Raw genomic sequence first — 22195 nt, forward strand, 5'->3', positions numbered from 1 at the left:
TTGTTTGAAAATGGCTTGTGTAACTCACTGTGCAAATTTCTAAAAACTAATTAAAATCCAGAAGTCTTACCCAGACAACACAATTTGTAGGATGAAAAAATCCTACTCCCCAGTGCCTCATCCTCCTAGGACAATCCCTAGGATCTGAAGGCAGCAGGATTCACTACCCACTTCACACACCAGGCCAAGGCAAACAGGCACTCAAGAGCTGAAAGCTGGGACAGCACTTAAAGGAAACTGAGATCTGAGACTGTGCTTTGAGGGAGGAGAAGCTGAGCTCTTATTCCCACAGGACAGAGCACCAGCTCAGCTCTGAAATTCAAATACTGCTTTCTCACCAGATGAGAGATAATAAAATTTAAAGAAAATAAAGGAAACAGAAGTGAGAGATGATAATGTAAAATTTGAACAGCTCTCAACCCAGCACTGCTATATCCACAGTGATCCTGACAGCATTCCCAACATCCACTGCTGCTCCCCTCTAAATTGAACAGTGCACATTAAAAACCCCAAAAACCACCATACACCAAAAACCCCAGGCTGCCAAGCAGCAGTGCTTGCTGAAAGTGCTGTCAAACCTCCCCTGGTGGATGTCTCCAGTGTGGTGCATCCTCAGCAGAGTAGGACATGTAAAGCTGTGCACATCACACAGACTGGCACACATCCTGAGGCTCCCACGCTTCTCTTGCAGCAGACAACACAGAGCAGGGCTCCCTAGATAGTCTAGAGTGGTATTTTAGTGTAAGCAAAGCTAAAATTATAGAAAGCTGCATAATATGGTGGGTACCTCTGAAAGAAACCCAGAAAGCTCAGAGGAATTGTTTGAGCTGAGCGTGATCAGGAGGAGGCACAGTGCTGTGTGTTTCCTGCAGTCCCTGGGGCTCCATGGGGACCTCTGGAAGAGGCAGCAGAGCTTCTCCCCCTCCCCTGCAGCACAGCAAAGAGAGCAAATGCAGGCAGGGAGGGCAGCCTCTATCTCAGCAGCTTTTTGAGGCTGGAGAAAGCACTTCCAGCCAGGATCTCAGCCAAGCTCAACGCTCTGGCTCCACATTCCACTCTGTTGACTCTCCTGAAGCTGGACATGAGGGAGAACAAGGAACAGACCCCATGGAGTTCTTTTAGCAACCTGCCCCCACCTTCATCTCCTGGATGCATGAAGTAGACATGGAGCCACCACACAGCTAAAATAAATACCTGTTTTCCTGTGCCAGGATATCACAGAGAAAGCTGCCAGCTTTGCCACTCCAGAAAGGTTTTTCATCTTGAGGAGGAGCAATGCAGCAGACAGGAGAACACAGCCTGGAAGCAGGGGTTCACTGCCTGCAGTTTTGCGTGGAGAATGAATGAGTGATTTGTGCTGACACTTACTCATGAAAGGAAAAGCAAAAAAACCCCAAAAAAAACCCAAAACAAACAAACAAACAAACAAACAAATAAAAAAACCACAACCCCCCCCCCCAAAAAAAAAAACAAACCAAAAAACAACCAAAAACAAAACAACACAAAAAACCCAACAAAAACAAACAAACAAACAAACAATAAAAAACAACCCACACCACATTTCATAAGAGCCCATGAATACAGAGTGGGGAAAGAGAGGGTTGGGCTCTTACTCAGGGTTTTTGAGTTCTTTGGAGCAACAGCACCGTAACTCTCATAAATATCACAAAAGCCAAGCAGGAAGGATTTTTACGGATAGACCTGTCAGCACAGTCTGGGAATCACTCAACTTGGCTGCCCAAAATGTGACCACGTCAGTGCTGTTTCTGTGCTCTGAATACACGAGAAGGAAACCTGCAGTGGTGTGAAGGGGCCCAGAGCATCTCCTGGAGTCCTCGAGCTCCCAGGAGGGAACTGATGGAGAGCTGCAGGATACAGTTTGCTACTGCAGTTTGCACTGCAGCCCTACTCCTTCAAGGAAGACAAATTTGAAGGAAATGCTGAAGGTGATATACCATTAGTACCCTGGTCCTTAACCCTGGGGACAACCCCAGGTAGGATTTGTTTCATAAAGTCTTCAAGGCATTTGAGTTTAAAAGCATTTGTGCCTGTCAACACATTCAAGTACATGATCAGAGGCAATGCCACTCTGGGACTTGTGTGCAAATCTCTGCAGTGTGCAAGGGTTTGTCCTCCTGGGCTGAATACAAGGGATTTCTCCACTATGTTTCTAAGTCTATAACTCAGGCAGCAATTTAATCCCATCCTGCTTTTCTCACCCAACCTCTGGAGGATAACCTTATTTACCTCTAGTGGGGTCACACAAACACGTCTGTCTGGGGGAGTGTCTGGGTTAAGGGAGGAACTGATTGTCAGAAGATCTGAGCAATCCAGTTGGAAAGAGTGGAAGGGATAAAAATGATTGTGCCAAGGGTTGGTTAACAGGGGATGGGTGCTGCAGTGAGGGAAATACATCCCTGAGGGAGGAAAAGCTGCTTTACAGACACCAGAGGCTACAGAGCTGAGTTCACAGGATCCCAGCATGGCTTGGGCTGGAAGGGACCTTGACATTCCTCTCCCTCCAACCCCTGCCATGGGTGGGGACACCTTCTACAAAGAAACTCTGAATTATTTGTGAGGTCCTTTTTCATACCATGAATGAGGGGAGTGTCCTGGAACAAACTAAACCTCTGTGTATGTTCTTCCAAATATTGCTGTTTCTGAAGCCTGAGTACTCTAACAAAATTTAAATGAAGATTCATCCCTTTCCCACCAACTTCATCAAGCGATGACTTCACAGGAAAGAACTTCTGAGAAGAAAGTTCCATTTTTGCACAAAAGCAACATCCAACATAGCTGTGTCACAGGCAGGTCAGAGAGCCTTCAGTTATTTTTGGTGGACAAAGAGTACATTGCACAGAACAAATAGAGATTTCAGTAATTATCTTGTCATTGAAAAATTGAGATCCAGGTATATTCTGAGTTTCTACAACTCCTCCTGTTTCTCCTTAACTTCATCAGCTTCTAAATGAAATAAATGCTAGGGGAGAGTTGTGGAGGACGAGCCTCTAGACAGATGCCATGAAAAACAGAACCCTGTGCCCCCTGTAAAGATAAAAAAAGGGATTCTGTGCCAGGCACGCTCAAGATTCTCCACGGCAGACATGACTCTAACAAGCTGAATAAATATGAATAAATAAAAGCCCACCAGAGTTCCAGAAGTGTGTGGGCAAAGCTCTCGGACACAAATTCACATGGGAATTTTTGGATCTTTTTGGTGGATGCCCCTGGATCCCTGGCAGTGTCCAAGGCCAGGCCGGATGGGGTTTGGAGCATCCTGGGACAGTGAAAGGTGTCCCTGCCCAGGGCAGGGGGTGGAACCAGATGAGCTTTAATGTCCTTTCTAACCCAAACCAGCCTGTGCTAAGACAAAAGGTGGATATTCCAGAGCCCTGTGTTGCAAATAAGTGGTGGTGGCCACAGGATCTGATTGCTGCTGGAATATTGTGGTTTAAGATCTAACAAATGAACACATTTTTTCATTGCTCAAAATTAAGGCGATGCATTGCAAATATTTTAGCCGAAATTAATCTAACCAGAAAAAAAAAACACTAAACCCAGACCTTTTTCCCTGAACAAAGAAACCCACCAGAACTAAAGCAATTTAGAACAAAAAACACACACCTCAACAGACAGCGCTGCTTGAAAAGAATTTGAGAGGTTTTGTTGTAGAATAAAAATATCCCGCAGCTTTTTGCCTTTTTTTTTTTTTTTTTTTTTTTTTTTTTAATGTTCTGACATGGTACCTTTAATGATGTTACCTTTCCTTAACACACCTGGAGCACAGACGATGCTCTGCCCTCCCCTCTCTCACTAACCAGCACTTGTCTTTAAAACTTGTCAGCATCTCACTGCCAAGGGCCACCCCGGGACAGACAAAAGGCCAGAATAACAAGCAGATAATGATTGTGCTTTCAGCACACAGGCACATTCCTACAGCCTAAAGAGGACTTTAACAAGGTAATGGCACTTCTAGCACAGGCCACCACAGCCAAGTTTGGAGATTATTTCTTATTATAACCAAAAGCATCTTTTACACTGGGACAGGCAGAGACAAATAGGGACAGACAAATTATCACTGATGCAAATTAATTAACCAAGTCTGGAACCCCAGGAGTGCTGACACCAACCTGTGAGCCTCAATCCCACGAGTGCCAGTGGAAAATTCTCTATAAATGCCTGATGGGTTGCAGCATAACACACCAACAGAATATGAAGCACCTGTTTGCACAGAGTCTGCTTCCAACTCTTTTACGCTGAGCTATTTGCTTCTGTTTGAAAATAAGTAAATATTTGCTCTGCTGTGCCAGCTGGATCAGGGGAAAGCTCTGAATTGCCTCTCCTAAACAGGAGAAGGCTGGCAGAAGGTGCCTATCTGGAGTTCACATACACAACATTAATTGGAAGCAACAAGTATTGAAAACAGCTTCAGAGCAGAAATGGGAACAACAAAAGTAGATGCAAAATTCGTTTTCACTCTGCAGACTTTATGTCTGTCATTTCGGCACTGCAAACTTCATCTTTTAACTCTGTGGTTCCTGGTTTCTTTAAAAGAGCAGGACAAAAACCACAATCAGGAAAGTTGAGTTTTCACAAAGGAAGGGGAAGATTTATACCTGAAACTTGTGTGAGTGCCTTGTCTGATTTGGAAGGAAAAGATCAGGTACATGCTGAGATGTGATGGGGATCAGTGTTTACAAGAAACTTAACTCTTATCACCTGAACCCCCTTCCATCACCACAGAGCAAATTATAGCACGAAAATTCAGCACTTCAGACCTGGGTTTTAATCTATGGCACCAATCAGACAACAACTCAAATGCAATCTTAGAGCAGCAACTGCTTTGTCTGAGCTGCCATAAGACAGTTTGAATTCCATATGAAATAAAAAACCTTCACAGCTCTAGAGTTGCTTTCAGGCTCAGTTTCTTTAATGAAATAGGATTCTGTCCAGGAAAAAGAATCGTGTGGATCTTTATACAGAGGAATGTGTTATGAATGTAAACATAAACACTATACCAAAGGGACCTATAGAACAGCAGGTGGAAAAGTTTATTCCTATAACAGGTTAAAAAATAATTCATCTGAAGGGGATAAAACCAAGTGTGAAGAACTGGTTTTATACAAATACAGAAGTTCATTGTCTTTGGTGCAGCATTCCTTGTCTTAAATCCAGCATCCCACTCCTCTGCCTCAGTCCCTCCTCTGACGAAACAGTCAACTTCCTGCCAACAGTTTATCTTCTTATTAAAAATGTTATTAAATACAGTTATCACTTGAAGGCTTTATCTCCCAAGTGGTGGAGCTCTTTGATATACAATCTAATCTTCCAGGCTCACCAAAGATTTTCTTCAAACTTCATTAATGGACAAATCAATTTCTGGTGGTTTGGATCTATTTGTAAGACCTACTTCCATTCTGTTTTTTTTTTTCTTCTCTAGAGAATGCTAGAAAACATCTCCAAGTGCCACAGGGAGGAAATGATGATGTTCAGGCTTTCAGATTTTGTTATCTTGCGGGTTGTGGTCTCGCTTTCAACCCCTTCTGATGGTCTCTGCACCAAGATTTCAGTTTAATAATTCGAAGGATTATTGGCAGCTGAAATGAGGATTTGTGGATCTTAAGGAAAATACATCATAATAACAACTGTCAGGCTGATTTGGATGCTCAGGCCTCTAAGTCTCCCCAGCAATATTGGAGTACTTTGATGCAGTCACAGCTATGGTTTGTACTTCAGTATTATTTCCAAAGTCATAAAATATTCCACTGCTTCACATAAAAAAAAAAAAAAAAAAAAAAAAAAAAAAAAAAAAAAAAAAAAAAGCTAAAGAGAACAAATTAAATAAATAAAAGCCCAAAGCTTTTAAGTTTTTAGCTCATGAAACTAAAAAAAAAAACAAAAATAATTTAAAAGAAGTTGAAAGCATTTCCTTTTCCTCACTCCACTCAGTTGAATCACAAATAATTAAAAGGGTGGCTAAGTGTAAAAACTCCAATCCAGTCCCATGGCCCTGGCAATCAGGTGGATCCCAAATCCACACTCTGGGGAGATTGGGGGTCTTGGCTTCCATCTGTGTAAAGGGAACAGTGAAGGGATCCCAGAACTGCCCCAAGGGGAATGAGAGCTCTGCTCTGGGTTTGTCATGCTCAGGTACTGCCTTTAACAGGGGGCAGAAATGCTCATGGACAGAACAGGCAGCTAAAAATGACCTTTTTAAAGTCCATTCCCAAACTCCAACAGTTTGAAAATGCAATGTGGTGGTGCAGACAGACAGACAGACCAACCATTGCAAACCGGGATTTGCACTCTCATGCTCCATCTGCTGGTTCTGCAACACGACTTAAGACACCAAGCCTCCTTTTCCTTTTTGTCCCCCAGCTGTGCAAAACCCCTGCTCATCTGGATGAGCTGCCAAGTGCTAAACAAGAAGTCATGTTCATCTCAACACTTCAGAGTCCACTGGGGAAAAATAAAAGGGTAAAATATTTATGACGAAATGTAGAACAGCTAAACATGTAAGGAAGAAAACTGTTCCTAAATGTCTTGCAAATGCCTCGGGGTTAAAAGCCTTAGCATGGTAAAAGTGGAGTGCTCTCTTGCATTTTGCCTCTGCCTGGCTTTTTGTACCCTATGTTAAAGCATCCATGAAAGCCAATTAATGTGCATTTTATTCTTTGAAACGTTTAAAATTGGCCACTTTCAGCGCAGAAAGTCTCAGCATCTCGTATTATTTGAGTGCTTTTCAATGCAGACTTGCGCGTATTAAAAACACGTTTGGAAATGAAAGTCATTTATGTTTCAGCTGCCTTTGGAAAAGCAACGAGAGAAACACAAGCAGGAAGCAAAGCCTGTCCCAGGGACAAAGAGAGGATCATGACTACGCAAATCCTGAATGGGTGCTTTGCAAGGATGGCTCTGCCATTGATTCCCGGGATGAGTTATGGCACAGAGGAGGCAGAGCCACCTCCCTCAGGTCCTCCTGAGCCCCAGTTCAATGGGGAACACACACACAGCATCCTCCTTCCCCAGCTTCCTCCCCCTGGCTGGGCTTTTCACACCCGGATAAAGCCACAGCTGGGAGCGATCATCTCCTGCACCCTCGGAAAGCCAACAGAGGCAGTAATAACATGGTAATAAAGAATGAGATTTTATGAAAGATGCCTCTTAACTGAAGACTAAAAGACACCATGCAATTTAAATAAAATTGCTTTTCGCAGGGGACTGAGTGACAATTGAGGAGAAAAGCTTGGCCTGTTTTCGCAAATGGTGGGGCAGATTTTCAGGGGGTGTAAAATGCTGACTTGGGCAAAGCAGTGCCAGGTTTGCACGAGTTAAGGAGTCACATTTTTAGGCCCACACTGGAGAAACCCTTGAATTGAGAGTGCTGAAATGAAGCTGCACAAGCAAGCAGGGAAGAAGTTATTAACACATCAAATATCTGCTTATGGTGCTTCCCTCCCTGCACAATTTTGTTAAGTGAGCTGAAAAGAGGAATCACACAATTATCCAAAAGCACACAAGAAAACTCAACCACCGTTGTGTTGTGCACAAAGAACCCAACTCCCTGCTGAACCCAGGCTGGCTGGGTAACACATCTGGGGAAATTTTGGTTTGGTTTCCCTGGGCACCACTTGTGTCCAGACTCCAGTCCTGAGTGTCTGGGATCATTCACATGGGCCTGTCCTATCAGTGACCTCATCCAGAGCCTCCATGTGTGCCCAGCATAGACACACAGAATTACTGAGGCTGGAAAAGACCTCCAAGTTCATCAAGTCCAACCTGTGACCAAAACACCCCCTGACACCCAGCCCAGAGCACTGAGTGCCACGGCCAGGGGCTCCTTGGACACCTCCAGGGAGGGGACTCCACTGCTCCCTGGGCAGCCACTACCAAAGTTTAACCATCCCTTCTGTGAAGAAATTCCTCCTGTTCTCCAACCTGAGCCTCCCTGGCCCAGCCTGAGCCCATTCCCCTTGTGCTGTCCCTGTTCTCTGGGAGCAGAGCCCGACCCCCCCGGCTGTCCCCTCCTGTCAGGGACTTGTGCAGAGCCACAAGGTCCCCCCTGAGCTCCTTTTCTCCAGGCTCAGCCCCTTTCCCAGCTCCCTCAGGAATTCTCCATCCTCTTCCCAGCTCCCTCAGGAATTCTCCATCCTCTTCCCAGCTCCCTCAGGAATTCTCCAGCCTCTTCCCAGCTCCATTCCCTTCCCTGGACACCCTCAAGCACCTCAAGCTGCAGAAATACATCCTTGAGAAACTGCAGCAAAAATCCATCTGGTTTGTATTCCCTCCAAATTTGATTCAAACCCACTTTTCCCTTAGCAGGGCACTGTGCACACAGCAGATGCTCAGCTGCCTCACATCCATAACATCACAAAGTCAAACCCTGCTCGAGGATTTTTCTGAGAATGGGCTTTTGTTGGTTTTGTTTTAGATTCTTCTGTTTTGTTTTCTCCTCTCTCCTTTTCTATTTTTGCCTCTTCAGATTAGGAATAGCAGTTTGGGAGGAAGCCTGGACAGAACTCAGGAGACAAGAAACATCAAAAAGCACAGTGTCCTAAATTCAGCTGGTGTGAAAGCAAGAGCTGGGAAGGTTCACTTCTTTTGGGAGAAGTTGTGAAATCCCACCATTAGTGAGAACAGTTCTTGGCACAAGAGCCTTATGCCTTTCTGGAAGTTGTCATCTTCCTGACCAGCCTGCCCCCTCCAAAAATAATGCTAAATTCAAATCACTTTCTGGAAAAATATTAAATTTAACAGCAACAGCACCAGGCAGAAATGGTGTGATGTGGAAATGAATAACTAGACTTCTTCCTAATAAATAAAAATAAAACATTTATGGATAACAAACCGCCTTTACAGATAAAAAAGTAAATCCCTAGAATTTAAATCCATCCTGAGCAAAATCTCTCTGGGAAAAAAAATAAAATCCAGACCAAAGCACTATTGTGGCTGGATTTATATTCAGAACTGTATTTATGCAGACTAAGATAAGGGCAATCAATCCCCAGGCCTCAGGACAAAAAGCTGATCTTCTGCCAGGATCAGGATAAAGAAAATTCCTCACCATATGTCCCATGGTTAAAGGCAATAGGGGGCATGCTTTGGGAGACCCAGGAACATTCAGGGATTGGTCAGTGCTGGAAACAAATACCAGATTTATGGCACAGTGATGTGCTCCAGCAGTAAATCCCAGCCTGGCCTCTGCACACTGCTGCTTTCCCACACATGGAATTTAGTGCTGACCTCTGGATGGGTCACAGCCCACACCAAACCAAGGATCCTGTCAGCTCCACAGCCTGGCTTTTCAGGAGTGCTGGATTCCCCCAGTCACTCCTAATGCACCAAAGGACTCTGCTCCCCCTTCACCATTTAACCTCCCCCAGGGTCCTGCTGTCCCATACAGGCTCTCACTGCTGCTGTATCTCAGACAACAGAGCTGCTCCTTCTTCCAATTCTTTCCCAGTAAATAATTCACAGACCCAATCTGTCCTCTAGTCTGTGAAAGGTGTCTTTCCAGGGCTACTACACTGCCACAGCCAACACAGCCATAACTTGATCCTGATGGTTCCTCAAAAAGACACTTTTTGCCTGGGACACCTCTGGTGTGAAACCAGCTGTGACTGGAAGAGAAACCAGAAATACATTTGTCATCAAAAATTACATCACCTTTTCTTTTTTTCCCCTCACGTTTTTCACTTGTTAATCAAAAGGGTAGATGCTGTCTTTCTACTCTGACAAAAAATAAGTGAGGAGGGGGAAAGAATAAAGCAGAAAGCAAGATATATTTATCTATTTAATCAATTTTGTAGGGAAAAAATCATCATCTTGCATGCAAAGGCATTTAATCCGTTAGGATGAAGCCTCTACCTTTCAGCAATGCTACCAGGCTGTTCCCAAGCACAAACTGGGGATCAAGGATCAAAATGAAGGAATATTGTATTTCTGTAACTCTAATCCCTCTGACTGACATGCCAAAGGCTATTTGAGGTGGGATGAAATCAGATCAATCATCAAGGTAGGGAATGTCCCTGGGATGGGCACCAGCCTCACAGCCTTTGGGGGATGCACAGACCCAAACTCAGAGCAGAGGGTGAGACATTCCCAAGGCTGCCAGAGCTCCAGGAGCCTTTGGACAGCTCTGCCAGGGATGCCCAGGGTGGGGTTGTTGGGGTGTCTGTGCAGGGACAGGAGCTGGGCTGGGTGATCCTGTGGGTCCCTCCCAGCTCAGGGATATTCTAGAATTCTGTGATAAAATTTTCCTTCACTCAGTAAAAAAGGCTCTATTTCCCCCACCCTCTCAATTTGAAGTTACAGGAGACTGGAGGCAAGAGCTAAAATTTAATATTAATAGGGGAAATGAATGTGTCTTTTAGCACAAGGCTTAGAGTAGCTCCAATTTAAATTAGTCTGTGAATCAGTGATTTCAATAATACTAAAAAATCAGTTGTACAGAACACCCTTTTAAATCACTTGATATGCCTTTTGTGCAGTGCTTTGATTCATAGATCTGAGTTTTAATTTTTTTTTTTTATTATAAGCTTGAGGAAAAAAAATGAAGGCAGCAGCGTAGCAACCTTGAATCATATTTTTCAACATCAACATGTGGAAGTTTCTTATTTAATGGGAGATATCACCTTAAAATTAAACCAGAAAGAAGTGGTTTTGAACTCAGTGCACATGCTTGTGGTTGTTCAGTTGATATATTTCATGACAGTGTGCAAATACCTTCTTTTTCTAACACCTGTAATAGTGCAAAAACCAGAAATATTGAATTTGGAACTATTCTCTTAAACCAACAAAAATGGCAAAAGGTGCTTCCTACTGGGAAACTTTGCTAGATTTCATGGCAGCAAAATCACTTGTTAACAACCACCAGAGGAAAAAAAAATTTCAACTACTCGGCAGCACCATATCAAACTCAGAATGTTCAGATCATTTGCATTTGTATCAGCCACTGTGTTTTTAAAAGGAGTATCGAATTCAGCCTCATCATTCAAGACTAACTTTTATTTCCCTAGGCCTACACCAAAAATTGAGTATTGATCTTGACAACTGCTCCTTTGTGCAGGAGCTAAATCAGCCTGTGCTGATGAAGGGAGCTCATCTGAAGGGAGAGGCTGCTGTGGGAGCCGTGGGAGTTTTTCACACCAGGACAAACTCTCTGTGAACACAAGCCTGCTCCATGGGGAATCACTGCATGTGTTTTCTGGGGGGACATGGTGGGGTTTCTCAGGACTTTTTCTCCCCTCTCATTCCTTACCAAACAATTCTCCTGTCAGACTGAACAGTTTCCTTCTTCCAAGCCACAAGGAGATAAAACTATCCTCATTTTACAACCTCTTGTCATCATCCAACAACAACTCCAACATCATCCAACCCTCTGCCAAAAGGCAGAGAATTATAAAGCCATCAAGGCTGCAAAAGCCCTCCAAGATCAGAATCAAACCACTAACCCCAAGTGACCCATTGTCATCATCCAAAAAGGCAGAGAATTACAGAGTCACTGAGGCTGGGAAAGCCCCCTAAGAGCAGAGTCCAGGCATTAACCCAACACCACCCTGGTCACCACTAATCCATGTTCACATCCTTTTGAACACTCCCAGGGATGGAGGGCTGCCCTGAGCAGCCTGTTCCAATGCCTGACAACCCTTCCAGTAAGGAATTTTTTCCCAATATCCAATTGAAACCTCCCCTAACACAACCTGAGGCTGTTTCGTCTCTTTTCCCTGGGAGCAGAGCCTGATCCCACCTGGCCACAATCTCTTTTCAGGGAGTTTTAGAGAGGGAGAAAGTTCCCCTGGGTTCCCTTTCTTTACTCTCAACAGCTAATGAAGATCAGACAATGTTCTAACGAAGCAAAAGGGAAGGAAATGTTCAAGGCAGCTTTTCCAGTCAGTATTTTAACCAAGAGTAAGTATTGATCATAAAGTATTTCCTCTGTCTCTGTCCCTTTATTAATATTCATTTAAATATTACTCTTTGGCTTTGTTTTTCTTGTGAGTTTGCCCCACCAGAAGCAGTTTTCAGATGAGATTCTCTGCATGATGATGACCTCAAATGCAAACTTTTACTTTTTTTCCATCCACCAGAGCTAAAAACAACTTTCCCCCTATTCTGCCTTTCTGTAGAAACTGAAGAAAGGAAGAAAAAAAAATAAGCAGAGGAAAAAGTCAATAAGTGCAGAGAAGAAAATAAGCCTCAAGGTTCCCCAAGCACACTCTTGTGAACAAAGGCCATGGAAGGATTTTAAAAGCTCTGTTTATCTATAGAGGATGGCTGAAAAGGCCCCACACTTCGAGAACCAGTGCTGAACACCAGGCACTATTGGGAACTGTGTTCAAACACTTTATTCTAATCCTGTTATCTCCTCAACCTATTATTTTGGGGATAAACACTAATGTTTTATATCCATCTTTCCTTTAACCAACCTTCAACCCCGTGTCTGGTCTTAACCTTAAACAATCTCTGTCTTTTCCCCATTCCCTGCTGAGCAACTCTTCCCTCTGACTGACACTACTGAGTTGTGCCTCAAGGTCATTTCATCTTTTTCTGTCCCAAGTCAAGACCTGTCACAGCCCATGAAAAAAACAAACTCAAATCCAAAGCACAAAACCCGCAACAAACAAACAAATAATTTGTGCAAGGTTTGCCATATTTTCTGGCAGTTGGCTTTTCCTTGAAGGAGGTAAGCTGGGATTTAATTTTCAGTATTATTTCTGTAGATCAAATATGAATTGAAGTCTTGTGATGCTGTCCTGTGGGACACCAAAACCATCAGCAGTGGGGTAACACACCTGAGCACACACTGCTAACAGAAATTTAGGTATTATCCAGTTTAACAAAACTTCTTTATGCTCATTTAGAACATGACTTTCCATAATTACCTTATGGGTTTTTACCTAATTAAAATAAAAAAAAAAACCAACAAACTTTCAAGTTCACATAAACTCCTTTTGATCACCAGTGTGATCAAAATCTGAAATTAATGAATGGTTCTGGTTAGTGTTGTCAGGATGTCTGGGCTCATGCTGGATCATCCTGGCCATGCTTTTGCTCTGATGCAAAGCTGACAGTCAAGAAACACAAAGGAGACAAGGGCAACTTTGCAAATGAACTCCTGTTGCTTGATTTGAGGTGGAAGAGAAGTGTGGTCCTGCCCAAATCCTTCTCATTTTCATCTCTAAAGAAGAATCTCATTGCAACTTATGCTTAAATTGAATGCCAGCAGTTACTCAGCCTTCCCAGAACAAAAAATACAGAAACTGTGTGTGAAAAGAGCCTGGGAAGAGTGGTCAGTACAAGGGATATTCACTTCTCTCTCTTAGAAGGTTGCAGCCACCTTCTGTTTATTGTTACACTGATTTTTAGCAATTTAAATAAGTAAATGCTTCTCCACTACCGGTGATATTCTCTGCTCTTACTTGTGCAATCAATTTTGTTGCCTTTATTTGTGGGCTTAACAAACACAGCACAACACCAAACACTGCAGCAGAACTGGGCTGCTCCAATCACCTGCTGATTGCATACAAATGTGTAGGGGTTTGGTACTTCCCTCTTGCTCAGAAAAAGTAAAGACAAATAACAAAACAACTAAAAAAAATCACATAAAAAAAGCAGCATCACTCACACCTGAGGTATTTTAAAGCCCCTCAATTTTCCCTGATGTCATTCATTAGGTACTCTGAGGAAAGTCAAGGCAGCAGAGCTGTTTTCTCAGTTCAGCACATTTTTGAAAATCTTCACCATGAAGGTTTTGTGTAATTACCCTCAAAACAGTGTTTTGAAGGAGTTCCACGACGTATGAAAATTGGAATAATGAGTTGCATTTTCTTGTCTATCATTTCAGTTGGCATTTGGTGAAATTGTACATCTTTAGCTATTAAGTCTCCCCCCTCCCCCTGGTCCACGCTTAGATCAAGATCATTACAATTTCTCCTACCCAGTGCCCTAAACAAAACATAAATGTCATCACCATCAATCTCAACAAGGCCTGTATGACAGCTAACATTAACAGAATGACCTTCTCCAGTTAGATTTTCATTAGTAAAATAGGATGGAAACCAGAAAGTGCCTCAGCTTTGCCAATTTGAACAAATTATCCACGTCATCCTTCTCAGTGTCAGTCGATACCTGAGCTGGGCAGGAAACTCAGCAATCTGGGCCACAGGACAAGACAATATTAAGCACAAAGGCAACTTTTTTTTAATCTTAACTTCTGATTTAAGCCAAACCCAGCATTTTTTACAGGTAAGGCAAAGAGTGTGACTGCAAAGTGACCACACATCAACTCCAGACCAAACCTGAGCACGTCACATTTCCAAAGGCACAGACCCAGGCCTGGCCTGCAGGGACTTTTGGTGATGTCAGAGAATTTGACCACACAGGAGAAGGAGGAGAAGGAGGAGAAGGAGGAGAAGGAGGACAAGGAGGACAAGGAGGACAAGGAGGACAAGGAGGACAAGGAGAAGGAAGCCTCAAGCTGAGCAGCAGAACATGTGCCAGCTTCCCAAACAGGCCAGGACATCACCCATGTCATTTCATCCTTTCCACAGAGCTACTGCAAAGCCTTTAACATCTGTGTCCTACCACAGGACAGGTGCTGAGCCAAGCAAACACCAGTCAGAGCCTCATGCTCAGGCTTATTTATTTTTAACCAAATTTTCTCAAAGGGGCACTAAATGTTCACTAATTTACAACCTTCCTAATGAAGGATGTGCCACCCAAAACACAGTCAGCCTGCCAGGCTTCCTCTCTTGGCAGAGAAAGGGGATGTTGCTGGAATTGTTTCTGCCATGAAACAGATGAAGAACACTAACACTGCACTGCTTAATCCCATCCTGGGGTGATTTTGGATGTTCTGGAGGCCTTCTTCCCACTTCAGATTGGCTGTTTGTTCAGAAAGAGTAACAGGAAACAGAATGTTCTTAAAAGGTTTCACTACTTAAATCCACATGTTGAAAACCACTAATCTGCAGGGAGGGAAGGATGGCTTGTAGCAAAAGGAGAGGAGCCTTTTAGTCCCTGTTGCTTGTTCACACACACCATGGTAAGGACCTTGCAAAAATTACAAAAATGCAAGAAAATAAAGTTATGTGGTGGAAAAAAACCTGAGAGGCAGAAAAGTGCTTTGCTCATCCCCTTGCCAGGCACAGGGCTTGATTTCCCTTAATGGCTGATGATTAATGTATGACAACAGGATGAATAGCCAATATATCTGAAACATGAGCAACACCATCCGTCAGTTTTTCATGGGAAGTCCAATATGGCTCAGAGAGAAAGACAGACTACTTCTGTCCCTGGATCAGAATTGATCCATTCCAGTAGGAAAGAGAAAGGGAGGGTGCTGCACAGTGTCTGAGCACAGCCCTTTGTCAGAAATGAGGAGGAGAAGCAGTTCCATCAAATGGAACACACAAATGTATTTTAAAAATCAAATGTTTCCTCCTTCACCTCAGTGCACTCAAACTGTTATCAGAATCAATTTGTTAATAACCACTGCAGATCCACTATCCAGGAACAACATAAATTTTGTTCTGCACTTAGAGGTGAAAACTTTATCACAGCCTGGTCTTAAGAACAATTTTCCTACTGGAGGACTGGTCAGAAAAAAAAAGTTGTTTGCCTATTCCAACAGAAAGCAGCCTCACACCGTGGCAGGAGTTTGTCAGATAAACCACTGGTGTGGAAGGGGGCAGAAAGATAACCTGTCCTTTCTTTTAAGTGCAGCTAACAAGTAATTTGCAAGTTCTCATAAGCTAACAAGCAATTTGTAATTCCCATATGAAGCTATTTTGAGAACGAGAAGTTCCTTTCACACAACAATCTATTCTGAGGGTGAAAAACAAATGCACCTGTGTAAACAGCAAAATTAGAACCCCCAAAGGAAAAATGTAAACAGATCTAGAGAGAGAAAATTTGATAGCCATACACAACAGCCCTTACCAACCAATGAACTGAGTTTCACTGTACTGCTGACCAATGAAGAGTTTAACGCCCAATCACTGGGTTGGAAGAGAGCTCCAAGATAATCAAATCTAACCCAGCCCTGACACCTCAACTAAACCCTGGCACCCAGTGCCACATCCAGTCTTGTTTTAAACACATCCAGGGATGGTGACTCCACCACCTGGGCAGACTATTCCAGTACTTTATCACCCTTTCCGTAAAAAACTTTTTCCTGATATCCAACCTGTATTTCCCTTGGTGCAGCCTGAGGCTGTGTCCTCTCATTCTGTCAGAGCTGCCTGGAGAAAGAGACCAACCCCACCTGAGCACAGCCACCTTTCAGGGAGTTGTGGAGAGTGATAAGGTCACCCCTGAGTCTCCTTTTCTCCAGGATAAACAACTCCAGCTCCCTCAGACATTCCTCATAGGACTTGAGGAACACAGTGTCTTCTGATTTTTCCTGTAAGTATGAGCTTTGTGAGTAACAAAGGAGCTTCTGAAAACTTTTCCTGGGTCACTCTGCATGTCTTGGCCACCACAACAACAACAACACACCGGCACAAAACCAACAGATCTTAAACAGCTCCCTGTGGAATAAAACACAACATTCCAGGGTATATATCCAAATCCACACTATCACTTCAGACCCCTGACAAAGCACCTGCAGCGAGGATGTGGCAGAGCATTGGCCAGGGAGTGGGAACAGCAGAATCTCACCTGCACACTTGGTCCTGGTGGTGAGGGGAGGCCCAGGGGGCCCCGTCCCCCCTTCCCCGGGGCGCGTCAGCAGCACCCGGATCTCGTACTCCACGTCGGGGTCCAGGTGCCACAGCTTGTAGTTGGGGGAGTCAACAATGTGAGTCTCTGCCCAGTTGCCCGTGGTGGTCCTGTACTCCACCTCCTTGAGGATGATGGGCCCGTCCCCGATGATGGAGTTGGCGTTGGGTTTGATCCACAGGTAGGTGGCTCCCACAGCCAGCAGCTCTGGAGGGGCGATCGGGGTCGGAGGCTCTGGGGACAAAACAAACCACAGGGAGTCAGAGAACGTCCAAATTTCCATCATGTAACCCTGCAGTAAGGCTGCACCAAAACCTTTTCAGGCTGGGAGGCTCTGAGGACAGAAACAAACCACAGGGAGTCAGAGAATGTCCAAATTTCCATCACACATCCCTGCAGTAAGGTTTTATCCATCATGCATCCATCCTTTATTTTCCATCATGTATCCATGCCCCAAAACCTTCTGTAACCAAGGCACGATTTTCCCCTCTCATTTACCAAATCCTTTATAGGAATTTAACCTGTTACTGGAAAGAATTGGGTTTGGGGTTTTTATGCTTAAATTTCAGCCCCCTTGCACTGGAGGCAGTGTTACCAATTGAGAAACAGCTGGGAAAATACAGGAACCACAAAGCAGCTTTTTGTTTTAAAAGTGTCCTTTAGATCATCATGAGGTTTATACTTGCTCCCTCTTTTAGGCATTTGAACAAGAGCACTCAGCAGAATCCAGGAGTGTGAGGGAGGGGGAAAGAAATCCTAAATAAACACAACTGAGTGCCCTTAGCACAAACCAGGAATAAAAGGGTTCCAGCAGAGCCCTTCCCCTGCCCTGTGGCCTGACACAGCAGAATACCCCAGTCATTATCCCAGATCATGGTGCTGTGGTTCAGCCAAATTCTAACACTTAACATGACACAATCAGCAACATGAGGAAAACTCAAGTTCAGCAAGAGGAAAACTCAAACTCACTTGTTCATTTTCTGATCTTAACCCCCCAAAAATGGAGATAAACAACAGGATACAGTCTCTAATCAAAACACTGGCTGAGACAATTTTAGTAAATTTAAACACCAGTGATCTCCCCATGCCCAGCAGCCAGGGAGCTGCTGGAACTGGCTCCAAGTGGGGCTCTTGGTAGCTCAGAATTAAGAAAACGCCAAGGCAACAGTGAATCAACACCTCCTATGGTGTTTGATTGCAAAGTCTGCTCAACTTCATGGGCAAAGGTACTCAAGAAAGTCTGCATGAGACCTGAAGAGTGCCTGGATGTTTGAGAAGCAGCATGAGGAGGCAGGAACCAGCTATTGAGTACCACCTCTGTGAGAAAAAGCAAAAAAAAAGCAAAGCAAGCTGATAAAAGACATCTCAGCAGCTCCCTTTGATGGAAGCTGAAAAAAAAAAAAAAAAAAAAAAAAAAAAAAAGAGTGAGAGAAAAGAAAAAAATCTACAGAGCTCTGGCTGTCTGCCTGATTTTTATTATTCTTTCCCCCCTCTCTGTCAGTGTAAATAACAGTTGCATACTGGAAACCACATGAATAGCACACACCTTGTGGCTTTGAAAACCTGAGCTGAACTCTGAAAGATTATGAGCACTTTCCTGAATCTTGCCCAGCCTTTCCTCTGCCACACTCTAATGTGGTTTGTCCTCAGCCCAGAGCACACAAACTCTATTCTCTCGTGAAAACCAGGTGACAAAAAAGAATATTTTTATCAAGAGGGACTTAAAACACTGGCACCCAGAGAGGCTGGGGCTGCCCCTGGATCCCTGGCAGTGCCCAAGCCCAGGTTGGAGCACCCTGGGATAGGGGAAGGCGTCCCTGCCCATGGGATGGAATAAGATGAGCTTTAAGGTCTCTTCCAACCCAAACTATCCTGTGATCTTTGTTTCAAAACAAAGAAACACATAAATGTTACAACGTAAGAAATTTAGAGTTCAGTTGGAGTCATTCCAAACCCTTCTCTCCTAAAGGTGATTCCTCAAAGAACCCAAAGAACTGGAAGAATCCAGGACCCACAGAAATGTGGAAGAAAGCACCACATGATGGGAGGAAGATTGGATTTTCCCCTAAGGACAATTCTTGCAGGTTTAAGATCTGCTCAGTGAAGAGAAATAAGCTGCTGTACAAAAAGATCAACTGAAATTAGGCTTGATTTAATTTTCCTTAACTGCTTACAACAGAACATTCTATCTTCTTGAGACTGACAGCAGGAGTTGTGCATTGTACCTCTGGAGAAAAAACAATCTGAATTGTAATTGGTATCCAACATGAATAAAAATCAGTGATGCCAGATATGTTTTCTGTGGAATGTCTGTTTCTGCTTTAATTTTCTGCACCGTTCCATAACTCCTGCCAGAATCTTTTTCTGATATGAAATGCCAGGCTGATTATGTTTTGACTCACAAAGTTACTTCTCCAAGAAAATTGTTTTCAAGAAACATGTGTGGATACATTTTCATTAAAAATCGAATTATTATAGATCACAAGCAGTTTATTACTTGTTTCTTGGTGCGAGGCAATTAAAAGATAGACTTGGTTATTTTTATTTCCAATGCAAAAACTACATCTTACAAGTCACATCATAGCTGAGCACAAGACAAATGAAATATTAAACTCCATTCTCTTGGGCTGCAGATTTCAATAGCAACGTGAGCCAGGTTACCTTGGGATTTGATGGCAACTTACAAGAGATTTATGAGACTGAGCTTAATTAATAGAGCAGTTTATCCTACTAAGCAGACATGAAGATCTCATCTAGCAACTTTAGTAACTATTATTGCCAAACTGATTTAAATTACCACCTCACCCAGCACGCCCATTCCCTACTTTTGTCCCAATCCAAATCGTCCCCACCAAAAAAAATACCCTTATAGTGGTTTCCCTTATTTTCCTCATTTATTTTCCCCTTTCTCTACCACTGAAAAAACAGGTGCTGTAAAATGTAATAAAAGTAGGAATTTAAACAGTTGCTCCTGTTTTCTGAATTTAAGGAACTAAGATAAGCAGCTGCTCCAGTAGTTTTTAAAAAATCAGTCCCATCTCACTGAAAATAATGGATTATTCCCTACTAGCACCAACTGGAGCAAAAGCTTTCACTTTTTTAATATCACTCTGTGCCAAATTACTGCAAGTGATCCAAACAAGTTACCCGTTATTTAACAAAACTGGCACACAAATGGGAACATTTTTTTTCTCTCTGTTACAAAACCCACTTGCCGGTTACAGACGAGCAGCCTGATGTTATGAGCTCACTATTTTAATTAAAATCTCTGTTTGACCTTGATTAAATAAACATGGTGACAGATTGGCCTTGTACACATGGAATTGTGAACAACCATATTTTAAGCCCCATTTCATCCCAACACTGTTTCATAGCACAAGCTTTGCCCGGCCTGGTGCTCCACTCTCCCACCTCCTCCAGACAGACAGGAGGAAGCCAAAGGCTCCCCAGCAACCTGCACATCTGGATTGCTGCAGCCGGAACACCCAACTGAACCCCAGACTTGGGAATGACATGGAAAAATGTGCTTACGTGCTCACTTAAAAAATAAAATAAAAATAAATAAAAAAATTTAAAAATTAAAATAAATTAGAATAAATTAGAATAGAATAACATAAAAATATATATGTAGTTCAGGCTCAAAAAAACCCGGCATTTTTGACCTTGGATATATTTTATTGACTCTAAAACCAGGTCCAGTTGTGCAGACACAAAGGGAACTGGGGTGTGCCTTTCTCCTCCTGTTAGAACAGAAAATACAGCTCCCATCTGCAGCTCAGAAGGCTGAACACTGTTAGAGCTTGGAAGTGACATGAATTCTAGTAATGCAAAGAGTGTGAGAAACCCAAATTAACATGAAGGACCAGAACAGACCAAACAGGATCACAGAGGATCTCAAGCCCCACAAGGATCAAATTCAAATCCTTGTTTCTTACAGGACCACCTGAAATCCCATCATCCACAGGGACAGGACAAGGGGTGATGGCTTTAAACTGACAGAGGGCAGGGAGAGATTGGATATGGGAAATTCTCTCCCCGGGAGGGTGGGGAGGCCCTGGCACAGAGAAGCTGTGGCTGCCCCTGGATCCCTGGGAGTGTCCCAGGCCAGGCTGGATGGGACTCTGGGATAGTGGAAGGTGTCCCTGCCCATGGGATGGAATGAGATGAATTTTAAGGTCCCTCTCAACCCAGACCATTCTGGGGCTCTACAATGACAAAGAGAATCACCCAGACACTTCCTCAACTCTTACACCCTCAGTACCATTAACGCTCTACTTTCCAACTACTGTGGAAAACAAATGTGTTTTACTCTTTGGCAAATATTCCTGAGTGTTTCCACTCTACCGCTGGAATATTTCTCTATTTGGCTTTCTAAGTAAGGCAATTCTAAGCAATTTTTATGTGATGGAAGAATAACTGGCTCTGTGATTTCTTAAGATGCCACTGGGAAGACTCATAAACTAGAGAAAAATCCTCAACAACTGTTAGCACTTTCTCCTGTGAAATAACCCATTAAGAAAGACATTATAGAAAATGCTATCTTAAAACAGCTGGATACGCCTCCTAAACTATGAATTTTATGTGATTTTTTTTAATTTCTCCCTTTTTCATAACAAAACCATCTGATAAACTGTGACCATAAACTCTCATTGGCATGGGATGGGCTGTGGCTGGTTTTAGACAAAAGGAACCCCTAATGTCCCAAAACTCTGATGTATCACCCAGTGCAAAAATTCCACGTTTTGTTTTCTCACATGCACAGGACAGGGCACATGTTGTAAAAATAAGATCAGAAGAGACACAATGGTTCTTATTCTTTGAGGGTTGAAAAGGTGAAAATGGGACCTGCTGCACAAAGGCCTTTCCCTGACAACGAGCAGCTGTGGACTGTGCTTGTCAAACTGATCAGGATGGGACTGAAAGGCAAGGAAACCAAATTCTAAGCTTCTCCAAACTCTTTTAAGCAGAAAACACCAAATAAAAAGTATCTATATACTTTTCTACACAATATCCAGACTGTCTGAGCAGCATCCATGGGCACCTTTAGAGTTTTATACAACAGCAATGAGTCTTCAGAGCTCTGAATGTCAATATTTATACTGGCACTGCTTATTTTCAAACTCCCTACCACTGTCATAAATGCAGCAGAGGTAAATTTAGTTTTCTAGTGATGCTCCAAACCTCCAGTTCCATTTATTACACAGAAGAAAAAAGGCACCTGGATTTTACCATGTTTAGCATGAGGAGATTTCACTGTGCTGACAGTGCACTAATAGTTTCTGTCTAAGAGAGACATTCAGCTCAGTCTCTCAGTTCTGTAGCAGGCTGACAGCAGTGGCACGTGCCAAGTGTTCTAAGAGTGTGCCAGCAGCAGCAATAAATGATTCATAGATTCACCTGGACAGGTAAATTGCACCAGGGAATGATATGGTCTGTCTGAGCCCCAGGAGAAGGGCCCACAATCAATTCTGAA

General features: G+C 43.2%; 1 protein-coding gene across 1 annotated transcript in view; it reads right to left on the minus strand.

The window, feature by feature from the left end:
* Nucleotides 1-22195, minus strand: part of PTPRT (protein tyrosine phosphatase receptor type T) — a gene marked incomplete at its 5' end in the record, with an annotated part of 254562 nt that overhangs the window by 183185 nt on the left and 49182 nt on the right. Inside the window, one exon of the mRNA XM_083873197.1 lies at nt 16663-16956. Coding sequence (XP_083729323.1) covers nt 16663-16956 — 294 coding nt within the window. The remainder of the gene's footprint in view (nt 1-16662; nt 16957-22195) is intronic.

Source organism: Zosterops lateralis, assembly GCF_965231275.1.
Source record: "Zosterops lateralis genome assembly, chromosome: 16".
Taxonomy (NCBI): Eukaryota; Metazoa; Chordata; class Aves; order Passeriformes; family Zosteropidae; genus Zosterops; species Zosterops lateralis.